This window comes from Convolutriloba macropyga, chromosome 6 (assembly GCF_964194025.1).
Source record: "Convolutriloba macropyga chromosome 6, txConMacr16.3, whole genome shotgun sequence".
Classification (NCBI taxonomy): domain Eukaryota; kingdom Metazoa; phylum Xenacoelomorpha; order Acoela; family Convolutidae; genus Convolutriloba; species Convolutriloba macropyga.
Genome location: NC_134473.1, coordinates 41,165,819 through 41,184,059, shown reverse-complemented (window position 1 = coordinate 41,184,059; position 18,241 = coordinate 41,165,819). Strand labels below are relative to the sequence as shown.

General features: G+C 36.7%; 1 protein-coding gene across 1 annotated transcript in view; it reads right to left on the bottom strand.

The window, feature by feature from the left end:
- The window catches only part of LOC142340989 (uncharacterized), a 42,353-nt gene extending 41,595 nt beyond the window's left edge, over nt 1-758 (bottom strand). The window contains exon 1 of the mRNA XM_075391795.1: nt 441-758. Coding sequence (XP_075247910.1) covers nt 441-603 — 163 coding nt within the window. The 5' untranslated portion in view covers nt 604-758. The remainder of the gene's footprint in view (nt 1-440) is intronic.
- Nucleotides 759-18,241: the final 17,483 nt, after the last annotated feature.

The following is an 18,241-nucleotide window of genomic DNA, read 5'->3' as shown; positions in this document are numbered from 1 at the left end:
TTCTCAGTTTTGCAGTCAGAATAATCCTATCTGGATTCGAGAAGGAATTCCACGTCGCCTCATTAGAACTACATTTGTAGCACTAGTGCAGAGTAAAACTAAAAGTGGTAATCCAACAATTTAGTAATACATTGGATTCGCGCCTCGAATCCAATTCAGATAATCTAGAGCGCATTCGTGGCTCGATTACATACCTCCACAGCAAGAGGTATCACAAATGGCTTTCACTATGAACGAATTTTTTTAGTTTTGTTATAATATATTCATACTCTGATCATACCATCCCCAAACCGAAGTGACCTCTGATAATACCATCCTCAGACCGAAGTGACCTCGGCTAATGGGCTATTTTATTAACTATATACATGGCTTTATTTGAGAGGTGGGAACATTGTGTGAGCGCACATTACCAATTGTCCTTATTGCAGTTATTAACGTACCTCCAAATGCACTCTGCGTTCCAAATGCGGACTGGAAATCACTCGAACCCGAGTAGTACCCTGTTGGTGAGCCCCATTGTGAGTCTTCGCCTGAGTCCACCCCGTAGTATGTATTGTGATCGAACAATTTATCTCTATCGGCCATTTTAGCGGCTTCAACCATATACCGCTAATGGAGCTGAACAAATCTGACAGGAAACACTTCTGCGCGTTCAGTGTATGAAGCACTGACGCTACAGTGAAAAACCAAAACAAAATATATAATGCAGTTTTATGGTTAAGCGCATACGTTGGTATACACTTAAATTTGCGTACAGAAAACGTCTGTGTAACATATATGCGCTTTTGTTCGCTGGTACAAAATATAACATTTTTTGCGGCGAATTAAGTAAAGAAGCAAATAAAAAGAAGCTTTGAGATTTTCAGTGCTTAAAAACTACAGGAGCATGTATTTCAAATATCGTATCGTTGATCAAACGATTCCTCCAATTCTGCGTTTTTACGGAATTTGACGGCAAAATTTGTCCCTCAGATTCCACTTCTGAAAAATACCACATTCCAAAGTTTGCGGCATTCAATTTCCACACGTTACGTCCGTTAGAATCCACAAATAAGCAAATAAAAAATATTTTTAAGTAGCTACGAATCTGATTTCAAAGCGGCTTCAAAAACTGCGAAGTGAGCCTGCAGTGCTGGATTATTCGAAAGACATAGTGCATAGTTTTACAAACCAACTCCGTTATCAATTAAAATTTTGGGAATTATACATTTGATTATTTAATATAAATTGTTTAAGAGAACAACCACGTGTAATTAACTAAAGAGCAATATTTTGTAATTATATTAAAATTTTATTTGTCAAATATTAGATAAAACCGCAATAACACTTGTAATACGTTTCACAGCCAACTAAAAAAAATCTTATGAAACTCGCCAAAACAAATCAGTATAGGCTAAAGCATACTAGTTGTTCTTTCGCCTAAGAATGGGTAATTGCTTCGTTAATTTATGAAAACTACCTATTTATGAAAAGTGATCGGTAAAAATTAATTGCTGAAAAATCCTTCTGTATGAACAGTGATTAAAGATTCCCTTGAAGCCATTGAAAAAAGATTCCCTAAGCAGAAATTTCGCAACTGCGTCTGGCGAGTGCAATTTAGGTGGAACCACTAATCCATCACTGTTGCAATCATTTTCGACAGATATGATCAAGGGGTCTGCCTCAATGATTTTGACCCGCTCTTTTTGGCCAGATTTATTAACCAATTCAGAATAAGATGAGTCCAGATTGGTCCTTTTAAGATGAGCCGCCAAACACGATTGCAGCAAACGGGAGCCTTATTAATGTGCAGTTCTACTATTTTTATTCTTACCTGAACGAAGTGGGGAGAATAACAGCAAACGTTTTACATGTGGACAAAAAAATGCTGATGAAATGAGATTCATAAACTGTTGATCTGTTGTATTGATAACCACCATTATGTTAACCAAGTTAATTGTCAATTAAATTGCATTCCATTGGAAAGTTTTGTGTGTCTGTGGGATCAATAACAAATATAACGGGTCAATAGCAAAAAGAATTTGTATAAAACAAGCACAATTGGATAGTTGACTGGGCCACATGGAGGTGTTCTTTTGATAGAAGAAGCACTAACATTCCCTTAAGGCAGAAACGCATACTGAATTTCATTTCGCCATTGTTGCTTGTTTGTTTTTCAATAGAAGCTTTGGAAACCTTGCCTAGTCGACCATCAAACAATAATTATTGAGCAAATGCGGAAAGTTTTACCGCTTGCATAGCACAAATCCAAACCAAAATTTGTGAAAAGTCATTTCTACAGACACCAATTTTTATTCTGGAAACGTTTAAAAAAATAAAATTGAGCGCAACTGCACACACCAAGCATTTACCAAGCTGAAAAATCATCTGATCAACAATTTTTGAGATATTCACTTATCATCATTGTTAGGAAGAAAAGTCACTGGATATCGTTCTCTGTTTTAGAAATGATATCATAAAAGAAATTCTGAAAATACAATCATTCTCAAATCAAAAGTTTTTGCTCCTAATGTTTCAGTTCAGATAAATAATTGAGATTTAACTCTTTCAATAAAATTTCAGCGGTGCGAATTGGCAAAAGTAAATAAGTGACTTTGGGTTTCGTTTATGCAAAAAAGATCAATGGATGACATGCTAATTGTAATTTTTGCCCAGTTGAATACAACTAGTAAAAGCGCCATCCCAATTTTCACTTCTATAAGCGATGACATCTGAGAGTATTCAGCTTGCAAGCCAGCTAAGAAAAGCTGAAAAAGAGTCCAATAAAGGAAACGAAATTGTTTTGAAAAACCATATACATTATTCCTGATAGAGGACAAGCAAATAACCAATGAATCTAGCATGAAAACATGGCATTTAGGTGGCCCTTAGAATTGAAATATAAAGGAAAAGAAATTTTTGTTGTCCATATTACCGAAGTTGAAATATTCAGCAAAAACTTTTTGTCTGTGTCCATAAAAGATAATGTCCAAAGATAACATTTGTATACTGAATTGACGAATTTCAGAATTTTTCTAATTTTTATGCGATATCTCACAAGATCAGGTCTCACACATTGAATTAATCTCACAGGCAAAAAATGAATTAGGTCCACAACTAATTAGGCTTTAATTCCAACACATATCTTATTAAATTCTTTTTAGTAATAGAAGTTGTAAAAACAAATGCAAGTTCCAAAAACTGCCCATGTGCGTCCCCACTTTGCAAATGGAAGCAATTTCTACTTAACAACAACAGACCTATCACTTTTTTCAGTTCCTTGTCACTTCTGTTTGAGGGACAATTTACAAAGAATTCAGTGGTTCTCTGTAAAAACATGTCATAGTCAAGAACAAGCATATAGAAACAGACAGTGAACAACCTAACACTCTCCGAATGCCATCTTGCAATAAGATTTATAAGGATTTAGACGAAAACAAGGTTCCAGCTAGCGTTTATCTTGATAACGCCTCTGACACTATCAGTTTTATCACAATTCTTGCAAAATTTTGTCCTTTTGGTTTCAACAACTCCTTTCCGATGTTTTGCCTCCTTTTCATCCAACAGGAGACCGCAAGTAAACATGTGCACAAAAACTTCAACGATCAAGCCAATACATTGTGGCGGCCAGAAGTGATCAGCAATTGCAGTCTCTTTGATTTTATTTCTCATTACTGACTTGCCCGATTATTTTATAAGCAAATTCATTCTTTACGCAGGTGACATAAAAATTGATGGACTTTTGCAAAAGATTTAAATTTCAAATGGACATTCACAATATCATCAAATGAAGCAAGGTGAATATCTTTAACTTCAATTGCATTAAATTTAATTGCGCTCAATTTAGTGTACGAAAAAAACTTTTCAATCTCGTCTCAGCAGACAGCAAAACTAAAGGTTGTGAAATAAAAATAAATAATGACCGAATTTATTTCTTGAGTTTTCCGACTTGAGACTATCACTTGGGATCTATAAGTTAGAGAAAGTGAAAAATTAGCACATCTGAAAGAAAAACAATTCCGTGCTTAACCTTTAAACAAGGGAACAGTTACTTGTTTGACAGCGATGTACTATCTGTTTTGTTTAATTGATCAAACATCTGGTTTTTAAGAAAGACAGTTTTAGAAAAAAAGGAAAAATGCAACGCGATTGTGTAAACGGGATGCTTCACAAATATTTTAAGCGATGAAAAATATTCGTCTTGTTTGCAAACACTTATCCTAATGCCAAGTTAAGGCAGCAGGTTTTGTACTCTATCTAATCTATGCATAGCTTATATATTCAGATAAATTAATCAATCGTCAAATGTCTGTAGAAGTTGAGGAGTGTTGAAAATAAAATGGATTAAACAAAACGAGGCTCAGTTAAATTTTTCCATGCCGAAAACCCCGAAATCCAATGAAACGTCAAAATATTAATTATGTAACCAGTTCAAACAAATCCCTATCTGGAAGGTCTGATTTTTTAATGACCATTTTGTTTTTGCAGCCAAACTTGGAGCCAAATTACGACATTCAAAAAGATTTTTAGTGATTTCATCGTCGTCAAAGTTCTGATGTAAACTCTGCCCATTTGGATAATCACATTTGAGAATTTATTGTTATTACTATTAAGACTATTATTATCATTATTATCAATATTAATACCCAGGTTGAGGTCCAGACCCAAATTGACTTCTGATCAGACCCAGTCGAGCGCACACCCGTGTGTTCCCAGACCGAAATTACAGGGTCTTTTCGGAAGTTCGAGCGCACTACGGTCTGATCATGGTCTGGAGATGGTCTGATCAGAGGTCATTTTGGTCTGAAAAGTCTGATCATAGGCGTATTCGAGCGCACTTTTGTCTGATCAGAGGCGACTTCGAGCGCAATTGGATCTGATCATAAATGTCTTTAAACGCAATTAGTTCTGATCAGGGACCATTTCGAGCGCATTTTTTTTTCATTTTTTGTTTTTTTTTTACTGAAAGGTGTTGGCTCTGCCAAGAGGCAGCCAAAAGCAGCTTTCTGATCAGAGACTCATCTAAAGTCCGATAGCTCTGATCAGAAAAAAAGAGTCCAGCAGATAGCTGAGGCCGGTCCCCTTTAGAAGAAATTTTGATCAACTGGAGACCACGACGTTTCTTATGAAAAGCTGTCTTATTTCATCCGTTGAGTCAGAATTATAAACTAATCGGTACACTAAATAAAATTTGTTCTCAACAGTTGGGTTTTGTTTTCTTTAGCAATACTTTTAAAATTGATTTTTCCTTAGATGAATTAAATACAGCAAACATCAGTTTTAATGAAATGAATATATTATAGCAAAATTAGGAGATTTTTTCATAAGTAAAATCTGTCTCTGATCAGACTATTTCGAGCGCACTTGAGTCTGATCAGAACCGGTTTGGAGCGCACTTCAGTCTGATCATAAATAGCTGCAAGCGCAACTGGGTCTGATCATAACTGCTTCGAGCGCAACTGGGTCTGATCATAACCTCTTCGAGCGCATTTGAGTCTGATCATAGTCTGATTAAGGTCTGGGCAATGGTCTGAATTTGAGTCTGGATCATGGTCTGAAGATGGTCTGATCAGAACACCTTCGGTCTGAAAAGTCTGGTCAGAGGTCACTTGGGTCTGGAAAATCTGATCAGGGTGAATTTCCGTCTGGAAATTCTGATCAGAGATAATTTCGGTCTGGAAAGTCTGATCAGAAGCAAATTTGGGTCTGGACCTCAACCTGGGTAGTATTATTATTACTGTTATTATTTTTATTATTACTATTTTTATTATTCGTATTATTTTTGCTATTTTTATTAATATTCTTATTATTCTTATTATTATTAATTTTATTATTTTTATTAATTTTTCTTTTTTGGTTATTTTTATTATTGTCATTTTTTCATTAATATTTACATTTTTATTATTGTTTTTTGGTATTATTGTAAATATTTTTGCTTTAACTACTACTCTTTTACCATTATTATTAGTTTTTTTATTTTTATTACTATTGGTGTTATTGTTATTGTTGCTTTTGTTATTATTATTATTATTATTATTATTATTATTATTATTATTATTCTTATTATTATTATTATTAGTATTATTACTATTATTATTAATATTATTATTATTATTATTATTATTATTATTATTATTATTATTATTATTATTATTATTATTATTATTATTGTTATTATTATTATTATTATTATTATTATTATTATTATTATTATTATTATTATTATTATTATTATTATTATTATTATTATTATTATTATTATTATTATTATTATTATTATTATTATTATTATTATTATTATTATTATTATTATTATTATTATTATTATTATTATTATTATTATTATTATTATTATTATTATTATTATTATTATTATTATTATTATTATTATTATTATTATTATTATTATTATTATTATTATTATTATTATTATTGTTAAGGCTTATTCAAAACATGTAGAGTCAAGTCTTAAATTTCCTCTTGTTCCGAGGAATTATGTTTACTTTCAATATCAAAACGTATCAATTTAGTTCAGTTCTCTTTTCAGTGTCGAGTTTAACAGAAGTGAGTTGGTCAGACGGTACCTGCTAGTACCTGCCAAATAAGTTCACATATGGTTTGCTATAAAGAGTCAAGTAATACAGTTCATGATGATGCAACGAAATGAAAGAAATAAAGTTTAAATGTAAGTTCATAAGGTGTTTGTATCGATGATTGAGTTACTTCTGTACTCTGTCCCTAGGGAGTGGTGCCACCCGCACCACACACCCCCGCCGATAGGAATTTTAAGGCACTTAAAATTCGTCTTGATTATAGAAATCGCTCATATGTATGCTCGATATCGAGCTCTTCGTTGGGGACGTTGCCGGTGTCGTATGTTCTTCCTCGTGGATTGGGGGTTCTTCTTGTATTTCTTTGGGTGTCTCGTCCATTGGTAGCTCGTTGTTACTTGGTGGAGTGTCTTCAGGCAGTTCGACCATTTGTACATCCGGGTGGTTTGCTGTGGTGTCCTCAATCAGGTCTACCACGGGGATGTCCGCGTTTGTGGTGTTGTCGGATGTAGTTGTATCCAGGTAGACTACTTCTATCTGTCGAATTGGTGGCTATATCGGGAAGTCGTCCGCGGAGCTATTGTCGAGGGTTGTACTTTCATGATTTGGTCAGTTCCAGCTTTTGGTTACAATTTTATCCAGTTTTGGCGTAGATTTCATTATTCCCTGGGGACGATTCTGTACTGGAGGAGAGTACGAGCACGATGGTTGATTTGACTCTGTTGATTCGTTGTTGTCGTTCATGAAGTCGTGGGGATCGGAAGAGGTGATAATCTCGAATGGTGGGGTCCCCGGGGATTCGGGTTGGATACTGTGAATCTTGACAGTTGGCGAAAATTTTAGTTTTGCCTTGTTGACCGACGTAAAGCTCTTGCTGTCGGAGGAGCTGGAACATCTTAGCTTACGCTCGGCCTGCATTTTTGACTTCCTGGATTGTTGCAGTGCAGCGGCTTTCAATTTCTGGTCAAATACGCTCAAGCTGGATGGCTTCGTGAGGCGTGGTCCCTTGGGACTCCCTGGGGACTTATGCGTCGGTGGTTGTGGGTGTACTAGTTTCTGTGTTTGTTTGCCGAAATTTTTCTCTGCGGTACGCTGCCGTTTGTGTGCCTGTTGGTTTCTTTTAGCCATTGCCACTATTTCTGAATGTTCCAGGGGTTGGGTGTTGATGACTCTTTGGCTTGGTCCTGGTTGGTTTTGTGGTATTGGAGCAGGTTGTAGTGGGGTTGCTCGCGTTTGCTTCTCTTTAGCTGCTTGTTGTTTGGTTAGGGCTGCTTTTTCTTCTAAACAGAACTTTCTTATTTTCTCTTGATTACGTTTATATTCCCCGACGGTTTTACATGCTACCATATGTATAAGCCGAGGTTTTGGTTCAGGTTCGGTTTCGCGGGGTTTTGTTTCTGTAACGATGGCTGGATCGTTTTTTCTTATGACCGTGTTTCTCCGGTTATCAGTATCTAATGTTATTGTGTGGGGAGAATAGTTTGTTATTGTTCCATCTGGGATTATATTCCATTGGGGTTTTAAAGGTCCCCTGGGTTCCGGTACTTTGCGGGCTAATGTTTTGCGTGCTATATTTTTCCTATTATAAATTACGGCAGAAGTTTCATCGCCAAATGTAAATTCTAGCCTGTCAGGTATGATCTTACCAGGGACGCGCTTGTGGCTAAGCAGCGGCGCGTTCTCTGAATCATCCGTATCGCTTGTGACGGGGTTCGGTTGCGATTGGGTTCTATACTGAATGTCGAGTTCTGGTTCGCTATCGTGGTCCCAGTCCCACATGATTTCCCTGTGGAGTGTTGGGTGTCGTAGCGTCGCTTGATCTGAAGCATATTTGTTAATTTGTTTGTATGTTAGATTTTTGTTTGACGGTTTCGTAATCATGTTAGAAAGTTCTGTGTTCGGCGGTCTGCCGAAGCGGGCTATAAATGGTTTTATTTGGGTTGTTGCGTTGGGAATAAGTGTTATTGATTCTATTATTTTAGCTACTATTGTTGGTAGATCGGCGGAAGACCATAAATGGTCGTGTTCCATAACGGCGATTCTCCTTTTTAAAGTTTGAATTAATCTTTCTACCATTCCTGTTTCCCTATGGTCTCCCGCGGGAGCTAGTATTTTTTTGATGTTTTTGTTTTTGCAGAAGATTTCAAATTCTCTTGCTTTAAAGGCTTGTGCTTGATCACATCTTAATGAACGTGGTATGCCGTGGAATCGGCAGTATTCTTCTAAGTAGTTTAGTGGTATTTTTGTATCACAGTCTTTAATTACCTCTGCGTGAGGATATCTTGTTAATCGATCTACCGAATAATAATAATCTAATTGTTATAATCTACCTAATAAATAATAGTTTTGTTTGTGTTCTCTAAACGGTATTGGTCCCGCAAAATCTAATTGTACTTCTTCATTTGGTTCGCTTAGCTTAGGTAGTATCCCGAGGGAATTTTTCGGGGCTATTGGTTTAAGGTTTTTACCTTTTTTTATGCAGTCCCCGCATGATTGAGCCTTTGCTGTTACTTCCCTATGGATCCTAGGGAACCAAACAAGATCAGCTAATCGTAACATTTCTGACTGGCCCGGGTGTGTCTGATGGTAATTTATTACGAGTTGTTTTAGCGAAGCAGGTATCATTAATCTATTGTCGTATAACACGCAGCCAGATGGTGTTATTGCTAGATCTCTTTTTAGGGAGTAGAAGTATGGGCTGACATTTTTGAGGGTTTGCCAGTTCTTATCTCGGATGAAATTTTTATAATGGGAGCCATTTGTCGATCTTTTTGCGTTGCTTCGGCGACAATTTCTTCGCCGAAAACTTGACTCAGGTTTTTTCTGTATTGTGGCATGTTGGCGGTGTTGGCTAAGGGGTAAATCAGATTTTGGGGGTCTGGTCTAATGGGGGTCTGCACGTCCTAGCCCTTTGTTGGTGTTGTCTTCCGTTTGGGTAGCGATGGTAATTTTGTCGTTGCTCATTTTTGTGTTTTTTCTGTTTGGGGCGCGTTTTTTTTGTTATTTTCTGATCGAACGTATTTACTTCTGGTCTACTTCTAGTGGTAACGCGGATAGTCTGATATCCCTGGGGAAGATGTTTTGAGTATCTAGGTGTTCTCGAATTAATTGATGTAACTTTTGGGGAAAATCCCTGGGGTTTTGTACTTAGGCTAGATTGATTTGAAATTTTGTTTGGAATAAATGAATCTGAATTTGGTTAATTTGATTGAGTGAAAGAAAGCGGCTGAAAGTTGGAAGGATCAAGGCAAGAAGCGCTATCATATTTCTTCGCGTGTGTACTATTGTTCGCGTTTAATTGTTTTGTCTGGTATTTATCTGAAATTTTGCGCGTAGCCGAAGTGTAATTAATCGAATTTTGTGTGAGTATGAATATAAAATCATTTATTAAGTTAACTATGAATTGTGTGTCGTCTGAAGATGGAGGGGGGGGGTTGCTTTTGGGTGACGACTTAGGTAATCCGCAAACCCCATATTTTTCCCCGGGATATGTTCGAGATTGAAATTGAATGGGAGTAGTCTGTCTACCCATCTTGTTAGTCTGCTTTGTATGTTTTATTCCCGCGGTTTTCATTGAGTGCTGTTAAAAGGGCACGATGGTCTGTTTGTAATGTGAATTGGGTCCCAATTAGATAGTGTTTAAAATATTCGAGGGACCATACCACAGCTAGAAGTTCTAGTTCGTTTAAACTGTATCTGGATTCGTGTTTATTTAAAAATCTACTTGCGAAAGCAATTGTATGCCATTCTTGGTTATGCTTTTGTTCAATGCAAGCCCCGAGTCTTTTCGCGCTGGCGTCGCATTTGACTCGTGTTTGTTTTCGATTATTTGATGTTTTTTTGATTTGATGTTAGCGAAAGCCGAGCTATGTTCTTCTCTCCAATCTAGTTTATTGTTTTCTGATTCGGGATTTTTCTTTAGTAGTTGTCGGAGTGGTTCTAAGAGCTTAGCTAGATTCGGTATAAACTTGGTAAGGTGGTGGACACTCCCTAGGAATGATCGTAACTGTTTTAGTGTTTTTGGTTATCGAGTTTCGTAATTGCTTCAGTTTTTTGTAACCAGGGGAGTGATTCCACTCGGTGTTATTGTAAAACCTAGCCAATCAATGATATTTTTTGCAAATTTGCATCTTTGTAAGTTAATAGCTAGTCCTTCGTTGTCTAGTCTCTTGGGAATTTCATCCAATTCTTTTTCATGGTCCCGAATGGATCCCTTGGTGATAACCAGAATGTCATCAAGGAATGCAAATTTTGAAGGTATTTCTTCTAGTGTTTTTTCGATTGTTTTTTGAAACTTTGCTGGCATATCAGTTAGACCATAGAAACCGTTTATAAATCTATATGTTCCGGTTGCTTTTCCTCCGAGTATACTAAAATTGCAGTGCTTTGCTATGGAATTGTCTAGTGGGATTTGACTGTACGCATATTTTAGGTCTATTTTTGAGAACCAAAATGTCCCTGGGGAATCTTTTCTTTGTGTAATATATAATGCAACAGCGTCCACTAGGTGGTCGATGCTTTACATTTGGTACTTGTTTTTGTGTATCGCTTTGTTTAATTTTTTGGAGTCAAGTGCTATTTTTTACTGACTTGTCCTTTTTCACTGTTATTACGACTGGGCTGACGAATAACTCGTCAGGGCATTTTTCAAGTTTGAAGATTTGTTTCTCTTGTATTAATTTGTCTAATTCTCGTTCGACTTTTTCGAGAAAAAGTAGTGGTACTCGGCGTCCTTTTTGTTGTATTGGTATATGGTTTTGTTTGAATATTGATCTAGCTACGTGATTTTTTGATTTTCCTAATCTAGTACAGAGGTGTGGGTACTTATTATAAATCCATTTGATGATGTTTTTCTCCGTTTCGATTGAAGAAATGGAGTTGATTTGGTTACCTGGGGATTTATTGGGTTTCTGCTGTAGTGAGATTCCAAGTTTTTGTAGGACGTCTCTGCCCATTAAGTTGTGCGTTTTGTGTCCTACCAGTAGTATTTTGCAGTTTTGGGCTGTCCAGGATCCTGACAGGAGTGTGATGTTAATCTCTCCTTCTATTTTAATGTTGTTGTTGTTGAAACATTTGTATTTGTTTGGCTGGTGTATTGTTGAAATTTCACCTCGAGATTGTGTTGTGTTCCATAATTTTGTTTGCTTGTTCCTTGGTGTTAAAACTCCTTCGGGATCCTGTGTCCGCTAGCCACTGTATTTTCAATTTGTTTGCAGTAGTTTCCACCCAAATTTCTTTTGGCATAGTCGTGCTTAGATGTAGGTTTTGTATTTCTATAAACGACTGTGGTGTTATGTGATTGATGTCGGCCCAGTTCTCCGATAATTCTTTTATATATAGTGCTGATTCTGGGTCGACAGATTCTATCTCTTCTTCTTCTCCTTTGTCTTCTTGTTCGATGAGTTGTTCTTGTGTTTGTCTAACTTTAAAATGGTTGCTCTGTCCCTGGGGACGTTGTACTGGACCTCTTTGATTTTGTCTCCGTGCTGGCAAAGGAGGAATTTTGGATCGGCACATCTTAACAAAGTGCCCAGTTTTCCTACAGATGTTACATACGGCTTGTTTTGCCGTGCACTGATTCATATGTCTTGCAGTGAAGCTGCCTCCACATCTCCAGTATTGTTCGTTTGTTTTGTTGCTGAGTTCGCGGTGTGGGGCGTATATTCTTATTCGTTATAGCGTTCACTTGACTATTCCAATTTGGTGCTGATGAACGGAGGATTTCTTTCTGGTTCTCCTGTCCTCTCTCTCTCTAGACAATGCGAAGTTTAACACTTGTGTGGCTGTGCGCACCTCGGACAATAATTCCATCTGGATTGTGGTGTTGTCCATCTTCGCGATGAAAAAATCTTCAATAAGGTCTTCCTCTACGTTCCCCAGGGCTGCTTTTGATCCTAGCTCTGGCAACCTACTGAAGAATGTCTCCAGGCTTTTGTGTGGGTTCTGTTGTACAGTAATTAATTGGAACCTATCAAAGGTTAGATTTCTAGGTCGAGTGAAAGTCAGACCTAGCTCGTACACGAGTTCGTTTGTGGAACAGCGATCGGTCACGGTATGGTGGTTTCTCTGATGAAGTATTCTTGTTGCTTCTGTCCCTAGGGACAGATATGTCAGGCTTTTCATCTTCAAATCGGCTTCATCCCACGTATACCTGTCGATCATCGGTCCCCTGCTCCTGATTTGCTTGCATTCATTCTCCCAGTCAACTTTGCGTCGCTCGTTTCGGATTTCTCGTTTTCTATTCTCTTCTTCGCTTGTGTTTTCAATTCTTTCTTCGAGTGTTGGCATTATGGGGTAGAAAAGATCGTTTGCTGTTGGTTTTAATCTGAGGAGTAAATCCACGTGCATATTTTCTTTGGCCATCTCTGCCATTTTAAATGTGCAAAACCACGTTTGCCATTCGTTTGTTGGATTGGCCCCGCTTTCCCAGAACAGGGGTACCCCAATTGGTGATTTCATTGTTGACTGCGCCATGTTAAGGCTTATTCAAAACATGTAGAGTCAAGTCTTAAATTTCCTCTTGTTCCGAGGGATTCGGTTTACTTTCAATATCAAAACGTATCAGTTCAGTTCAGTTCTCTTTTCAGTGTCGAGTTTAACAGAAATGAGTTGGTCAGACGGTACCTGCTAGTACCTGCCAAATAAGTTCACATATGGTTTGCTATAAAGAGTCAAGTAATACAGTTCATGATGATGCAACGAATTGAAAGAAATAAAGTTTAAATGTAAGTTCATAAGGAGTTTGTATCGATGATTGAGTTACTTCTGTACTCTGTCCCTAGGGAGTGGTGCCACCCGCACCACAATTATTATTATTATTATTACTTTTATTATTATTATTATTATTATTATTATAAGTATTACTTTTATTATTATTATTTTTATTATTATTATTACTATTATTATTATTATTATTATTATTAATATTATTATTATTATTATTTTTATTATTAATGTTATTATTATTATTATTATTATTATTATTATTATTATTATTATTATTATTATTATTATTATTTTTATGATTAATATTAAGTTCAACATCATTATTATGATTTATTATTTTGATACTGTTTATTATGTTTTATAAGACCATTTTTACGATCATAAAATTTATTATTACTATTATTATTATTATTATTATTATTATTATTATTTTTATTATTATTATTATTATTTTATTATTTCTATTATTAATATTATTATTATTATTATTATTGTTATTATTATTATTATTATTATTATTATTATTATTATTATTATTATTATTATTATTATTATTATTATTATTATTATTAGTATTATTGTTATTACTATTATTATTATTATTATTATTATTATTATTATTTTTATTATTATTATTATTATTATTATTATTATTATTATTATTATTATTATTATTATTATTATTATTATTATTAGTATTATTATAGTTACTATTATTATTATTTTTATCATTACTTTTACTATGATTTTTTTTATTGTTAAGGTGATTATCATTATTATTTTTTATTTTTATTGTTATTTTTATTGTTATTATTATTATTATTGTTATTATTATTTTATTATTATTATTATTATTATTATTATTATCATTTTTATTATTATTATCTCTATTATTATTATTAATTTTATTATTGTGATGAAGAACCTTTTGATTCTCCGTGTGGAGTGTAGGTGGACGTGTGTCTGTGTGGATATTGTCTAGTGTGGACTGATCCGAATGGACTCTGGCCGGACGTTCTACTCTAAGTCTCGGATTTCGCTCAGGAGTGAGAGTGGGTCTCACTCTATATGATAGTTCAATCTTGGCGGATAAAAGAACAACGTTCAAAGTTGAATTTAGGCCACGCTTTAACTAACTGTATTTCAGCTTGCTTATTTTGCGTCTGCAAATTTGCATCGCTTGTCAGACGAACCAGCTAAGTACCGGTCTAGTCAACCGGAACTGTAGCGTTAACATGTATCACAAAGTGAACTTATTTACAGAAGATTATCGTATAACATATGAGATTAAAGTGTCTATACATAATACTTGAAGTGATTGGTTACGTCTCCACATGGAGTATCACATACCCCCCGCTGGGGCAAACGAAATGCTATTTCTAGCAGTTTGTTTTTGAGTTTATGAGTATAAATCAGTGGTACAACTATCTGAGTTCTCTCTCTTGTAGGGTGACATGGGGGGAGTAGCATATACACTTGACGTTCCGCTGGGAGAGTCGCACGTTGTTGTGTATAGAGCTGTTGTAGCTGTTGGGGTTTTGCTAGTGACAGCTTGGGTCGTTGGTGGTTTTGCTTGTTTTTCCTCGTTTTCGAATTCGAATGTTGTGTGGGGTAGCGGGCTGGGGTTGTTGCTTGGTCCTTCTAAATCTTCATTAGGAGAGTCAAGGAAGATCACCGATGGTGGTCTGAGTTGGTCTTCCACTATTAGGCTGTCGCCTATGTCTTGGTCCATTTGGATTGTTTTTTTCTCGGTTGCCGTGTATTCGGTTGTATCCATTTGGACCTGTTCCGTCGCTTTTGTCGAGCTTTTGGTGGGTGCTGGTATTATTGATATCGGGAATTTTTCCTGTAGTTCTGTGTCCAATGATATAGGTTGGTGATCTTGGCTGTTCGTGAAGGTTGGGTCCAAGAATTTGCTGGGGTTGGATGATGCCACTATTTGGATTGATGGATATGCGCCTGAGTCTTGCTGTATGTTGTAGATTACCGTATCTGAGTTGTCCTTTCTGTCGTCGGTAAATTGTACTACTTTGTTAATTGACGGACGTTTTATCTTCGATGACTCTGATGCGTAGTTTAGGGCTGCTCGCTGTGCTCTCATGTTGAATGAGACTTGTGCTGGTGATTTTGCTGCTGATAATTTTCTTTTGTTTGTTTTGGGCGTGCGTGGGGGTGTTGGCTTCGCGGACGCTTTCCTTTTGGGTGTTCTTTGTTGTTGTTGTTGGTTGGCCTGTGCTAGCTTCTTGACTTTCTCGTTGGTCCAGTTGGACTCGGTTGATGGTCCTTGGTTCTTTTGTTGGTTACTTGTTGCGTTGTTGCGTGCTTCTTCTAAACAGAATTTTCTTGTTTTTTCTTGGTTGCGTTTATATTCACCTAGAGTTTTGCAAGCTACCATGTGTATTAGTCGTGGTTTACTTTCTGTTGCGATAGCTATGTCACTTTTTCTAATGACTGTGTTTTTTCTTAAGGGCGTGTCAACTGTGATCGTGTGTGGTGTGTAATTTGTTATGGTTCCATCTGGAATTATGTTCCATTGTGGTGCGAGTGTTGGTCTAGGTTCATTTGTTTTTCGTGTGATTGTTTTCTTTGCTACGTTACGTTTGTTTACTACTAGTTTTGTTGTTTTGTCGCCTATGGTGAAATGAATTTCGGATAGTGTTATATTACGTGGGGAGCGAGGGCGGAGCGGAATGTTGTCGGACTTGTCGCTGTCAATACTGATGGGGGTTGGGGTTTCTGAATCCTTGTATGCTATGTCCAGATTGTCTTCCGATAGTCCATCGTAGCGCCACATCTCTTCATTGGTGAGTACGTCAGGTTTCAGGATTTTCTTGTCTAAACAATTTGAACGTAATTTTTTGTATGTTAAGTTTTTGTGTGACGGTTTAGTGATTATGTTAGAAATTTTTGTGTTAGGTTTGCGTCCGAAGTGTGCCTCAAATGGGCTTGTTTTAGTGGTTGCGTTAGGGATTAAACTGATGTTTTCTATTATATTTGCTACTCTCTGGCTTAATGTTGTTTGTGTCCATTTGGAGTCGATGTCTAAAACTGCGATTCTACGTTTTATTGTTTGTATTAGTCTTTCTACCAACCCGGTTCCCCTGTGGTCTCCAGCTGGAGCGAGTATTAATTTAATATTTTTATTTTTGCAGTAAATTTCGAATTCTCTGGCTTTGAAAGCTTGTGCTTGATCCTACCGTATTGACCTAGGAATTCCATGTACTTTACAGTAGCTATCCAGATATTCAATTGCGGTTTTTGAGTCACAGTTATTGAAAACTTCTGCTTGCGGGTATCTAGATAACCTATCTACTGTTACTAATATGTAATTGGAGAGGGCGTTGTCTTTAAATGGTATTGGGCCCGCGAAGTCCATTTGGACTTCTTGGTTAGGTTCGGAAAGTGGTGGTAAGTTTCCAACTAGTGTCTTGGGGATTAGTGGTTTTAGGTTTCTAACTTTCGCGGTGCAGTGGCGGCATGCTTGGGCTTGGGCAACAATGTCTGAATGGATGTGAGGATACCAAATCAGTTGGGTGAGGGCAAGCATACCGGCTTGACCCGGGTGTTTGTTATGGGTTGTTTCGAGTACCATTCCTTTCAGCTTGTTGGGGATACCAAGTTTGTTGTCGTAAATTAAACATCCTGAAGGGGAGACCGGAAGGTCTCTTCTGATACGGTAGTAAGTAGGATTTAAAGCTTTAAGTTTTTCCTATTCGGATTTTTTTACAAATTCAATAATGGGACTCAATTCTTTTTTCGAGGCTTGAGCGATAAACTCTTCATTAACTACGCGATTGAGGTTCTCCCGATAAAGTGGAGTGGGGGTTTGGTCGTAAACCGTAAATAGGGCCTCATGCCTTGTCGGGTCTAGGGGGTCTAGTCCTCTACCCTTCTTTGATGTAGAGTCTGTTTGGGTGGATACGGAGATTAAATTCGGTGGTTGTTGATCCAAATGGATTTTGTTTTTGTTGGGGGCCCTGAATCTTCTTTGTATGGAGATTTTGAATGTTTCTTTTGTGGGGTTAGCGCGAGTTGTAATCGCTACCAAACTTTGAATACTTCTAGTATGTTTAATTTGAGAGTTGTAATTCAATTTACGTAAAGAAGAGTGCGACTGTTTTGTGTGTGGTAATTGGCGAAAAGCGGTCGTTTCATTTGAGTGTGCGTGTTTAGTCCTTGTGACGTCATATGATTGTTTTTGTTCCGTATTCTTATTGGTCGCTCCATTTGGAGCAATATTAGCTCGCAGTAGCGCGTGTTCAATCTCTTCGATAGTGTTAATGACAAAGTTTTTGTCTCTGTCTGCGGGGAGAGGTGCGTCGGATGATGGGTTTCTACTCAGATAAGCAGCAAATCCCATATTTTTTCCTGGTATATGTTCTACTGAAAAATGGAAAGGTAGTAATCTATCTACCCATCTTGTAAGGCGACTTTGATATGTTTTTTGCCTCTGTTTTTTTTAGTGCGCTTAACAAGGCTTGGTGGTCCGTTTGGAATGTGAAATGTGAACCGTAGAGGTAATATTTGAAATGTTCTAATGCCCAGACTACTGTTAGTAATTCTAGTTCGTTAGTGCTGTATCGTTGTTCCAAATTGTTTAAAAACCTACTCGCGTATGCGATTGGGTACCATGTTGAGTTTACGAATTGTTCTAAGCATGCCTCAAGGCCTTTTTTACTTGCGTCACATCTGACTCTGGTTGGGCAGTTTACGTCAAATAGTCTGTTCTCTGTTATTGATTTTATTGCTTCTTTTATTAAATTAGTGAATGCCTCCGTATGGAGTGTTTTCCACTCCATTTTATTTTGTGATTTTAAGTTGCTTTTTGAGAGTAATGGACGGAGCGGTTCACTAAGGGTTGCGAGGTTTGGTGTGAACTTTATGAGGTGATGTATGCACCCCATGAACGAGCGTAGCTGCTTGAGTGTTTTCGGGGTGTCTAAATTAACTATTGATTCGCATTTTTTATTGGTTGGGATTATTCC